This window comes from Microplitis demolitor, chromosome 4, assembly GCF_026212275.2.
Source record: "Microplitis demolitor isolate Queensland-Clemson2020A chromosome 4, iyMicDemo2.1a, whole genome shotgun sequence".
NCBI classification, from domain to species: domain Eukaryota; kingdom Metazoa; phylum Arthropoda; class Insecta; order Hymenoptera; family Braconidae; genus Microplitis; species Microplitis demolitor.
This window is the reverse complement of record NC_068548.1, coordinates 18746366-18759616: the sequence shown is the minus strand read 5'-3', so window position 1 is coordinate 18759616 and position 13251 is coordinate 18746366. Positions and strand designations below refer to the sequence as shown.

Below are 13251 nucleotides of genomic sequence, written 5' to 3'. Positions count from 1 at the left end.
TAATATTAATAATTAAAAATAATGACAATATCAATAATAATAAAACCACTCGACAATAACAATAATCAATCGAACATATAAGAACAGCACTTGTATCAATATTCGCTATATTAATATTTAATCAGTATTGTATTTGCATTTATTTTAATTAATTTTCGTCGACTTGTTAAAAAAACAAAAAAAAAAATTATGTGTATAATGATGCTGCCTCATTTGAATATTGACCTGCATTTAATGTTTTTTTTTTTTTTTTTAATTAATTAATTTACTTTTTATTTAAATTGTCCAAACAAAACTCGATAAAAAGACGACGCAAACGATTCTAACGTACTACCACCACATTATTTACGTTAACACATCTCTCTTTAACCAAGTATTATATTTGCATATATAAACCCTTTTTTTTTTAAGAGGCCTCATACCAGTTCTTTCTATTATATATACACTGAATTCAATCCACTTGATAAAACTGATGTAATAATTACTTTAAATTAATTGCTACGTGAATTAAGTAATTGCTCATTTTACTATAACTAATTATTTAAAAAAAAAGAAATAATTTTAGATATAGATATATATCTTTGTAATAATAAAAGTCTCAAATATAAATAAAAGTAATTTTACATCAGTTTTAAATCATTTATAGTTTGAATTGAGTTCAATTTACAACGGGGCATCCATATCTCACAGTCTATGAGATATAATAAATAATAAATTTTATTGATTTATCCGTTCAATAAGGATGTGTACTTTTTTTTCTTTCTAAATGATAAATCTCCAAAGTCGTAACGATGAAAAATAATTTTTATTATTTATTTTTATTTTTAAATTTATTATTTATTTATTTAATGTTTTAGTTAGCTTTTATTCAAGCCATGGTCGATTGATTAGCATCTAAATTTTGTGTGACGGAAGGTGTTGTTGTGTTAACATTACTATCAGTTGAATTACCACTGGCAGATGCAGTGGTTGTCGTAGTTTCGGCTGGCTGTCCACTATCGGTACTCGTTTCCGACGATCGCATATATTTAGGTATTAATTGTGAATTTAAATTAGGTTGAATTCGTAATTCATGTTCTGTAAAATTAAATAAAGGTGGTAATTCGCGGCCATTTGGCAATGATGTTCCTTGCTCTCGTAATTCATTGAAGAACTGATGGGCACATGCAGCTAGCGGTGTTATTCGTAATGGCGGTGTGTATTCAAGAAGTCGAGATACTAAATCCATTGCTTCTGGTGGTGTACGTGCTCGGAATACCTAAAAAAAAAAACAATTAAATATATTATATAAAATATTTTACTTCAAGAATCTTCATTTTGCTTTTAATTAAAACTCTTATTGATTGGTTTTTTATATGTATACTTAAAAATATTTAATCTATTGTTACCTTATTTTTAATACTTTGTATCCGATAATAACATTAAATATTTATTTATTGTTATCGATTATTTTTACATGTCTATTTGTCTATATTATTTAATGATTGACAATAAAAATAATTATAATAAGCAAACTGGCTATTGAATCAAGAATAGTGTTCACGTAAAAAAATAAATATCAATAATGTTTCTCAGATATTGTATTGTCATGTTGAATAATTTACTGCAAGTTTACTACTTGTAGCATTATTGAAATAAATTATTTTTCATACATTTGTTTAATATGAGTATTTTATTGTTTTCAATTATTTTCTATGAACGAAAAAAATTATGATACTAAAGTTAGCCGACGTTTAATAATTTTTTGAATTTTTTTTCAAGACTATAAATTACTAAAAAAAATATTTTAAAAAATTGCACTGATAGTTTTTTTAATATCCTACACATGCATTTTTTTTATTTTATTTTATTTTTTTTTTTTTTTTTTTAATTGATGTATTGAAAAAAAAGTTCGAAAATTGTAAACTTCAGAATCATAAAAAAATGAATGAGTGTGAATGTAGCAGACATCAAACAAATTTAAAATTATAAATAAATAAATAATATTTACAAAAAATGTACTTATTAATTTTTAAATTTTTTAAATGCGCATTTTTTAAAAATTTTATTTTATTAATTATTTACTCATTTATTTATAATTTTAAATTTATCTGATGTCTGCTATATTCACACTCATAAAAATGATACTGAAGTTAGACGACGTCTAATAATTTTTTAATTTTTTTTCAAAACGATAAATTATAACAAAAAATATGTAAATAAATTGCACCTGTAGTTTTTTAAATTTTCTACATGTGCATATTTTTACTTTTTTTTTTTCTGTAATTGATTTGTTAAAAAAAAATCCGGGAATATATCTTATAAATAAAATGGTATACAAATAAGACGTTGAAATACAAATGACGGTAATTAAATATAGTAATTATAAAATTATTTTGTGGAATGAAGAAAAAAAAATTAGGATACGGAGTATCGTAAATAAGGCATTTAAAATGCGATATAAAGTGTAAGGTAAAGCCAAATATGATAATTTATGACGATAGTTATAATTTATGATGATAATTTGAATTATTATCAATAATTGAAAGCGATATAATTTATAAAAAATTTTAATAATTATTTATTATTAATAAAAGTAATTTTTATTAATAATTATATTTTTATATGGCATATTATTAGAGTAAGTGATTTTTCTCTGCAACTTTAATATTATCTTCGGCAAGACGATGGAATTTACGTTAGTGTTGTTAACTGTCTGATGAATCAGCGAGCAAAAAAATGGAGATGACTCGAGAGAAAGAGAAAAAAAAAAGAATGAGAGAAAAAAATAAATTAAAGTAGATATCACACGACACACGATTTATTATTTTATTTTCATATTTTTTTTTTTAATTTATTTAATTAAAAAAAATTTCTAAAAATAAAATAAAGTGAGGAAATTTAAAGAAAACATTATTTTTTTTTTTTTTTTTTTTTTTTTTTTAAATAGAAATAATTCATTTGGTTTTTCATTTTTGTTGTTAGTTTGAATTGGTCAAGAATATGGAGATAAAAATAAAAAAATCAACGCAAATTCGTGGCAACAATTTTCACGTATTCTTTCAAGAGAAACCACTTACTCTAATTTTTTGATGCTTTGTCGTACACTTTGGAGCGCTCATTCGTTGGAGCATGAACTGTAATGACGAGAATAAACCTGATTTGTTGAATGATTTACGAGTTAAAAAAAAAAAGAAAAGAAAAATAAATAAATAAAGTAAACAAATAAAAATAAATTCCGATAGAGGATTAAAAATAAAATCCGTTACTAGTAAATATTTAAATTCAAATTTCTGTAAATTATTTAAAGTAAATCTAACATAAACAAGCACGCAATGAAGTGATTTATTAATAATCAATAAAAACCATACCTTTTGCCAAGGATGGGATTTAATCTGTGGAAACTTGAATTCTGTGTAGTTCGGATTCATTTCACGAATTTGATCGCGTGTCGGTGTACCGAGAACTTTAATTATTTCCACAAGCTGATCAACACCACTGTCACCTGGAAATATTGGTTGACCGAGTAATAATTCTGCTAATACACAACCAGCACTCCATACATCTGTGAAAAATATATTAATAATTAAGATATATGTATAATATTACATTAATTAAATTTCAAATACAAATTAAGGCAGTTGTCCAGCTACAATATTGTCAAAAAATTATGAGCCATATGCGAGCTAAAAGTAGGCTAGGTGGCAGTTAAAACGAGACATTGCTTTTGTTTGATACTGTACCCGCGAGTTTACCATCACACTACTCGTATATATGTGCACTGTAAAAAATTTTTGGTGTAAAAATGGTACTCAAGGACTTTTAACATGATGTGAGTGCTATCTTTCACACCCTTTGGTGTTAGTAGCTCAAACATTGTCCTGTCATATATATAATCTGTAGTTAAAAATTACCTAATTACTGTTTTTATTATTAATCCGTCAGCACTTCCGTTATGAGCATTTTGCTCACAGAACACTATTCAAATTATGGGATGTCACTATAGTGCAAGCGAGACACTAAAAAACACGGGAGTGCAAAAGGGTTAAAATGAATATATTAGAACGATTCGAAAAAATCAACTATTTGTTTTTTTTTCAAGGACACACACTAAAGTATCAGTAGGATAAAAGAAGACGCCTGTTAAAATTTGAGCCCTTAGTATTAAAATTTAGTACTCCCTGATTGCAATTTTCTATTTTTCATATAATTAACACAAAATTTTTTTTTTTTAATTTGAAATTCTATAACTCATTAGCTAATTATTGTACCAGAAAAGTCAATCAAATTTTTTTTAGAAATTGAGAGCTCTACAAAAAAGGTTTCTTATAATTTTTCAATAAATTTACTCTTTCAAAAGTTATTCCCGACGAAAATATCAGTTTTATCATAAAATGTAGGACTTTTGGTAGACCATTTTATTTCCAATAAATTATCTTCTACCAATTGCAATTGTATCTTAATACCCTTAATAAGTATACAAAATTTTTAAATTTTCTGACACTATGCTTATCACCCGACAACTGCCTTAATTAATAAACTCTTTTTTTTTTTACCAATTTTTGTAGTATAATCAATAGCGCCAAAAATGAGTTCTGGTGCTCGATAATAACGACTACAGATGTAAGACACATTAGGCTCTCCTCTAATGAGATGTTTTGCTGAACCAAAGTCACAGAGTTTTAATACACCACTTTCTGGATCAAGTAATAAATTTTGTGGTTTTATGTCTCTGTGACAAATTCCTAATGAATGAATATATGCCAACGATCGGAACAGTTGATACATATAAAGCTGAAATATTAATCAATTAATTATCATCAATAAATTTAAAAAAAAAAATTGAATAATTAAATAAACTTTTTTTTTTTTAATTATTATAAATAAATTATTTACCTTAATGAAACTCATAGGTATCGTTTGTTTGCTCTTGCTGTAATGCCGCGCAACTTTATACACTGTTTCTGGTATATATTCCAGCACAAGATTGAGATAAACTTCATCCTTCTAAAGATAGTGGTGAAAACAAAAACATAAAATAAAATAACAAAAAAAAAAAAAATTAATATTATGAAAGATAACCAACGTTACTAGTAATAATAATAGTTAGAAAATAAAGATTTAAAAATTTCAAAATAACTTGTTAGCAAAAAAAAATTATTTCTAAAACATTTAAATGATTATGAAATTTATTTTTTTTGCCACGTTATAATTTGCAAAAAATACGATCACGAATAAATGACACTGTAGCTGTTGTATCGTGAACGTTTATCAACTGACACGAAACAATTTCCACATATAAATAACTATGACTATAAATAAACTAATCAAGCTGCCTTTTCTACATAATTTTTATTATAATTTTTTTTTATTTTGCAAGCTTTTAATTTATTAGATGATTTCTTTTACATATCACACTAACAATTAATTCTATTCATTTAACATTTATTTAAATGTAAACAAATTAGCAATTGTGATAAAATCTTTGTAACAAAATAAAAAAAAAATCGATAGAGTGGAGCGAATATATTTGTTCTATTAAATTATAATTAATATAAGGAAAGGTGGGGTATGACGGGACGCTAGAATTTTTTTAAATTCGGGGTGTAGAGGTATCATTGAAAAACTTAAGGACGTTCTTGCATGAGGCTTACTATTAGATAAAAATTCAAATTATATATTTTTGGCAAGAATCAATCAATAATTATCGTTCTTTAACATTTTAGTGTGTGTTATCGATCATTTGAAAAAATTGTTAACAATTAAAAATCAAAGCTTTTACACAGAGTCATGGGAAACTATAACTTTTTATAAATATTATTTTAATTGTTTCAAATATTATTATATTGTTTCAAAATATTATTTAATTCATGTTAATAATATAATAATTGTAAAAAAATAATGTTATCGATGATTTTAATTATTTATTAATAATTATGGTTAGTAAAACTGAAATTGTGACGTCACATCATTGGCCATTATAAAAACCGGCAACGATGCACGACGAAAAAAAAACATGTTTGTAAACATAGTCAAAAGAGATCATAAAATTATCAAAAGGTTATTTTTAAACTGTCAAAATATTTAAGTTATTTGTTTAATTAGTAATTAAACAAATTTTCTTTCAAAAGATCCATCATTATTTCTCATATTATTATAATTATTCTTATTATTATCATCCATGATATGTATTAATCGTATATTTACATATATATGTATATATTAAGATTTAAAAATTGCGATATTGCCGGATTTATTATGACAAAAAAATTTAAGTCACAGTAATTTCTAATTAAAAATTTACATTTTTTACAATAACTATTATATAAATATTTTCGATAGTTTAAAAAAAATTGATAACTTATTTAAAAATTATTAAGATATTTTCAAAAATTTAATAGCCTCGAATTTAAATTTTAAACAGTTAGCCCTCATTTGACTCACGAGTCGCGCAAGAACGCCCTTAAATCCTAAGTTTTGAACTTTTATCTAAACTAGTTTTCAAATGAAAAGAAAAACTTTTTTCACGACAAGCTAAACCGATCTGACAGTGAATTTTATGTTGTTGGTATTTGAAAAATTAATGGTAGAATAATATAAAAAAAAAACTTTCGACATTTTTCGACTAATGTATTTACTATCTTAAATATCCCACCCTGCCCCACTATTCCTTATATAGATACAGATATATATTTGGGGAATAAAATGAAAGCATGTTTAGCCTAAAACTCCGTAAGAGAAATCACTCAACAAAAATCTACATTTGGGTTCGCTTGTAACTTACGGACACATGAAAAACTGGATTAGTTGAGTTTAAGACGTTCTACAAAATAATAGAGGAACAACAATAGTGCATGCATTCATCTAAAGACACTTTAATGCAACTTTTTTTTTTTTATTTCAATTTTAAATTAATTTTCATTTGTAATCACTTTATCTTTTAAATGCTCAATTTTGACATTCCTCTTTATAAGAACATGTCAATAAATTAAATTTAATGAATAATAAAATATTTATATCATATTTAAAATTTTAAAGATAAAATTTTATCTATAAACAATAAAATTCATTGTGTACTGTTTAATTATAATTATTAAATAAAGTATTTATTTTAATAACATGTTCTATTTATTAATAATAATAATAATTTATCACTGAAAAAATATAATAATAAATTACCTTATCACCACTAGAGTAGAAGAAATATTTAAGCTTAACAATATTACAATGCTCCAGTCGTCGCATTATTTGGAGTTCTCTATTCTGTAAGAAAATGAAATAAACAATATTATTAATATTGTAATAATAAAATTAATATTATAATAAATAGTGGTGTAATTATCAACTAACCTTGAACCTTTTATCTTGAAGTACTTTCTTGATTGCTACCATTTCACCATTGTCGCAGAGTTTAGCCTGATATACGACTCCAAAACTCCCATTGCCAATAACTTTAGTGTCAGTGTATGATACCTCCTGTGGATGATCTGGACCAGCACCAGGTGTTGCTACCACAGTGGTCACTTTACTGCCATCCTTGCCTGAATTGCACATTGCACCACCCATAGAAACAAGCGAAAAATACGAAAACGCTACAGTGCTATGTGAACGTAAAAAGTGAAAAAAAGGAAAAAAAAATTGTAACAAGGATAAAAGAAAAGTAAAATGAAGTAAAAAAAAAAAAAAAAAAAAAAAAAAAAAAAAAATAATTGACTACTGTAATTATAAAATTTTAAATATACTACAGCAATTATAATCTCAATTACTTGGAAGAAAATTTTAGACAATGGAAATATATCACGTCAATGGTGTTATTCTTTAAATAAATCAGTTGATTGTTTTGTTAATCTTATACCATATCACTTTGTTGGTAATTAGTAATTACTCACATTTAGTTGCTGTTAACCTCGTAAATAAGTTACGAATTCCTTTATAATTTTTGAATGAAATTTTTCTATTTTTATCACCCACTTTATTATTATCATTATTATTATTATTATTTCTATCGCCGATACGATTATTTTTATCACTATCAATAATAAAACTACTTAATTTAATGTCATTATTGCTATTAATATTTCGTGAACTTGCTTTTGGATATCTCCAATTCTGACGTGGTTCTGACCAATTCAGAGCAGTCATCGAAGTCATTTTTATTTTTAAATTTAATTTTTTAATTAAATTTATAACTAAATAAATTGTTCAATGTTAATCTTAGGCTTGTATTTAACTACAAGTAACTTGTAAACACTATTAATATTAGTGTAAAAAAATATTTAATCACTTATTTTTTAAAATAACACATAAATATAATAGTAAAGTAAAAGCTCAATAAAACACGATATAATTTAATTATTTTTAGTAATTTTATATTATAATCATATGATTACTAATCATCATACTAACCACGATAATAAGTGATAACAGTTAAACACACAAAGACCTTTTGAAAAATAATTTAAATTATTTCTCTGTACCCTCAGTTATTTTTTAAAAATTAAATAATTGTTATTTTGTTTATATTTTTTAATCAAAAATCTTTAGTAAAAAAATAATATAAAAAATATGTGAATATTTAAGAAAATAATGAAACTGTTGATTGATATTTATAAAAATATAATATTATAAATTAATAACTATATATACTTTAATACGATAACTCGGTGCGTTTGCTTGTACGTTAACTCGTCGAATGTTTCGCGCTATATTTAGTCAACGTAAGAAGATAACGCACTAACAAAGTTAACTAGTGTAGTGCGCCAGCGCACCAATCAAACGGATAAGCGATCTCACACTTTATGTCAACTCTCTAACTTGTTTTGAATATCAGTCACGTACTCCAGCAAATCTTAATACATATAAATTTATATACATCTATACTTAATTGGTTTTTTGAAATTTTTGTTCCGACCTTATCATATCTAACAATTGTTTACTAATTAAAATTATCGCGACTTCTAAATTAAATATAGAATTTTAATTAAAATTCAAAAAATATATATTTAAATCAAATAAAAAATACACCTGTCATTTCTTTAAATCCTACATTGATAAATGTCTTTTTTTTCATGATTTGCATATTGACAGCAGAATATTCTTACTCAACTACCGGAATTATGATTTATATAATTTTTAAAAAAATATTTATTCGATAACTGAAGATTTAAATTATAACAAACATACGTCAAAGTCTATTGTAAAGTAAATCTTACATTACAATAGTGTCGTCGACAACTCATCGACACTGTCGTCATCAATGTCGCGTTGCGTCCTTCAATAGTCTTCCGAATGTTATCAAGTTCAATGATGCGTAACAATTAGATTTTCCTATCATTTATTATATATAAATATAAATATAGATATATACGGACAATGACTGTCGTGTCCAGTTGTTAAGTTCATATTATAAACATATATATTTATTTGTTCTATCATTTTGTCAACAAAATAATAGATTTCAAATATATATATAACAATAAGTTTATCAAAATTTTTTTATTTTATCTCCATTTTAAATGAAAAATTACTGAAGTTAACCGTCTAATAATTTTTGGATTTTTTTCCAAAACGATAAATTGAAAAAAAAAAAAAGTATTTAAGAAAAATTGCACCAATAGTTTTTTTAATTTTCGACATGTGCACATTTTTCTTTTTTATTTTTTTGTAATCGATTTGTTAAAAAAAATCAATAAATTTTTAATTGTTAACTTCAGGATCATAAAAATTACTTTTATATTATTTATTTAGAAAATTATTTATAAATATATATAATTTAGTTAGCGTAAGTCCTAGCATATGAAGTAAAATAATAAAAAAAAAAGATATTAATATTTAAAGTTTGTTGAATCAATAGACTAAATCTATATATTTTTGTTCTTATTTTTTGTTGGCTGTTGGATATATATTTTTTTTTAGTTTACTCATCGTCTGGATCGAAAAAATTTAGGTGGGAAATATGTAATCTAATCAGGAAGCCAATGGTTACAATACAATAGACAAATTTTAATGAACAACCTTTACCTCAGTCGTCAGGTGGGTATAAAGTTATCAAATGCGCTGGCGCGAGCGCGGGCGCACCACATTATTCATTATCGTCAAGCGAACAAAAAAAAAATTAAATTAAACCTAATACATGATAATAACGTCGATTTTACCTCCATTTATCATCAACTAAATAATTAGCAACTACAATTATTTGTGATAATTAAACCGCAGACGGTAATGATAAATTTAAAAATTCAAATTAACCGCGAAATGACAGCAAAATATTTTTTTTTATTAAATGAAGAAACAGGATGATATCGGCATTAAGATTGAGAATAATTGTACATGGAGCATATGAACTTGAAAAATCATTCAACTATGATCTATATCAATACTCAAAATTAATAATAATCTATAAATATACACACCAATCTGTTAACAAAAATAAAAATGATTTATTTATAAAATGTCGCAAGAAAAACGAGTACTGCTGACGTTTAAGGCCATTCAGGGCCGAAAATAAAATTTATTTAACGGGCTACTTTTTTAAATTCTAAACTCAAATCCTTAAATTAAATTTATACCTCATTTATCAGCAGCTAATTTATCATCAAGTTTAATTTATTAATCTACGTCAGAATAAAAAAATTATAAAAGTATATTTTAAATTCAAAATAAAAAATTACCAATGACGTGAACATGACACATTGAAAAAATTTAACAAGAAAAATAAAAAACAAATAAAATAGAAATGAATTTAAAAAAAAAGAAAAAGAAAAAAGAAAAAAAAAACAATGTATGAACGGGACTAGGAAAAAAGTGATTATGTGAGCAGGAGGGTACAAAAAATAAAAAAAGAAGTAAAGAAAGGTTAGGTTATGGAATGGCGTGGTAAAACTACTCACTGCTGATCTTCATGCCGCCCAGGGGCGGATTCGCGGGGGGTTTAGTCCCCTCAGCAAAAGAGGTGGTCCTTGGACGGCCGCTCATTCTGAATTGCAACCCACCACCTCCACCTTTGTCTCTTCCGGTTTTACAAAATCAAATTCGTACGACCTGTGATTTATTCCTCGTGACAATGACAATTTTATTAAAAAACACAACACTAGCTCTTTAACTTTTGATGTTAATGATTCAAACTTTTTCGTAGTTGTTTTAATAGTATTATCAATACTACTATTGTTATTATTATTATTGCAATAATAATTATTAATCCAACTTGTTGTATTAAATATCACGTACATCAATGACAGCCAATATCACATCGCGTACCCATCAGCTATTTTACCAACGATAACTGCTGATGAAAATTATTATTATGACGGTATAGCCTCTCTTGTCTCTCCGTTTACACGCTCTTCCTTACTCAATCGGTAGAGTAGTACTTAGTTAATTTAATCGTACGTAAAACACCCAGTTGAATATCACGTCAATCAACCTTTTTACTCCTAAACACATAAAACTATAAAGTTACTAAATCTTCAATTAAATTCAAAACAATAAAATAAAATTACTTTTGTCTGGAATTAAGGATTCGTATTTCCGTGATCCGTTTCTGTTGTACCTGCTGATTATTATTGATAATCTTAGTCTTACTGAGGCAAAAATACCTCGTAGCACTCGTCCTGATGATTGTCTTTTAATATTTTATTTTAAAAATCAAATTTCCTTGTTAATTTAAAAATTTTCCTTATTGTATATTTAAATTCCGTCGTTGTGGTTGTTTTCGTTGTCGTACGTTTATTATAATCATCGGTACTTGACAACGATAAAAAAAAAAAGAAACGGCGGTACAGCGCACTTGCTAATAATCAAGAAACTACACATACATAGAACCAGCGGGCAAGAGGGTGCTGCAGTAGATACCAAAAAGAAGAGCACCAGAATGAATCAACGTTTTTAGAATGGTTTATAGTAACGCGCCGCGCACGGACAACCTACTATACGATGATAACGACGACAATTATATAGCCACACACACTTAATGAAGATTGCCTTTTTTCTTCTTCTTTTCCTCTACTTTTTTTTACTTTTTTTATGTATTTCTTTTATTTTTCTTCTACTTAAAATTTTCTTTACACACTAGGATTCTAGGACACTGAAACACTTAACCGTGACTATGATGGTGCGTTAACTCAATACAACTGTCGTTTCTAATAGACTGTATCAAAAATATTATACAGACGTACTCAATTCTGATCGCCCACGTCGCACCTTTTCCCTACTTCTTTCTCTCAAAGTAACGCAATACACTGCTTCGTTTTTTTGACTTTACTTATTTTAAAATTTATTTACTACGACGTTACACCTAAATTAACATGATACTTTTTTTTATTTCATTCCAAGTACCATCAAAAAATTACCACTCAATTTTTTCACATTGACTTTTAATTTTAAATTTAATCTGGTAATTTTTTAATTAAACACCAGTTTTTTTTTAGTATCAGTGTATGATATTTCTCTATCACTAACTTACGCACGATTGGAGACTTACTCTCCTACCTCAACACCACTCGCACTCTCTTCCGCTCGTCTTTCACGTCACGTTAAATCTCGTATTATAATTGTCAAACTAAACGGTACTCACTGATACAGAAATAATTGTTTTATTATTATCATTTTGGGGTTAATATTATTTCTGTGATAAATATTAATAATAATAAATATTATTATTATTGTTGTTGTTATTTAAAATAAAATATTACCATTAGTTAAAACTTAATAATTTATCGTCGTGCAGACCATTTTCCCGCGGGGGCGACGACGAAAGCCAAGCTCGCGTTAACGACGACGACGACGACGTGTGGGCGGCGTCACGACCGTTTTTGTCATTCACACTGTCAATTATATTTTTATATATTATTATTATTATTGTTATTTAAATATATATGTAGTAAGTTGTTACACAATTAATGGACGTTATTGGCCGCGTTATTTAAACGCGGTATTAAAACTCCTCGTCGTTATTTATATGTCTTTATTTCTAGTCCTCGGGAACACCACACACTACAGTCACCGATTTTTCGAAGCCTTCTCAGACATTGACCCGTTCGGGCGATATCGGGCCACTCGAACTTCCACGGGATCACACGACTATGACGTCAACGATTACTTTATCCCCTCCATGTAAAAGGATCATCTTCAATTTCATTTCCTTTATTGACCTAATGGCGGCAGCATATTACATTCAAACTTTTCGCGCTAAATTAAAATTTTTTAATTTTACTTTTTTTTCCTTTTTTTCAAATGAGTGTAAATGCAGTAGACGTCAGACAAATTTAAAATCAT

At 26.3% G+C, this 13251-nt stretch overlaps 1 protein-coding gene across 5 annotated transcripts; it reads right to left on the bottom strand.

The window, feature by feature from the left end:
* Positions 1–237: 237 nt before the first annotated feature.
* LOC103568284 (glycogen synthase kinase-3 beta) lies at positions 238–13005 on the bottom strand. Of its 5 annotated transcripts, XM_014440895.2 has the most exons (8): positions 11478–13005; positions 10869–11411; positions 7330–7541; positions 7159–7242; positions 4876–4986; positions 4536–4773; positions 3351–3544; positions 238–1258 (listed from the first exon to the last, which is right to left on the bottom strand). In XM_014440895.2, exons 2-8 carry the CDS (start codon positions 10951–10953, stop codon positions 869–871), a joined length of 1314 nt encoding a protein of 437 aa, XP_014296381.1. In that variant the 5' UTR covers positions 10954–11411; positions 11478–13005; the 3' UTR covers positions 238–868. The 5 variants fall into 5 exon arrangements, with proteins under 5 accessions (XP_014296381.1, XP_014296382.1, XP_008543313.1 ...); XM_014440896.2 differs by having other exon boundaries at positions 7330–7520; positions 10869–13004; XM_008545091.2 differs by lacking the exon at positions 11478–13005 and having other exon boundaries at positions 7330–7579; positions 10869–10955.
* Positions 13006–13251: the final 246 nt, after the last annotated feature.

Bases quoted from the DNA above. Each gene is read 5' to 3' on its own strand.
- LOC103568284 (XM_014440894.2), bottom strand. From the start codon at position 8,130: ATGACTTCGATGACTGCTCTGAATTGGTCAGAACCACGTCAGAATTGG. The intron at 7,521-7,868 runs GTGAGTAATTAC...TGTGCAATTCAG, and splicing joins GAGGTTAACAGCAACTAAAT to GCAAGGATGGCAGTAAAGTG. The intron at 4,987-7,158 runs GTAATTTATTAT...CACTATCTTTAG, and splicing joins TCTACTCTAGTGGTGATAAG to AAGGATGAAGTTTATCTCAA.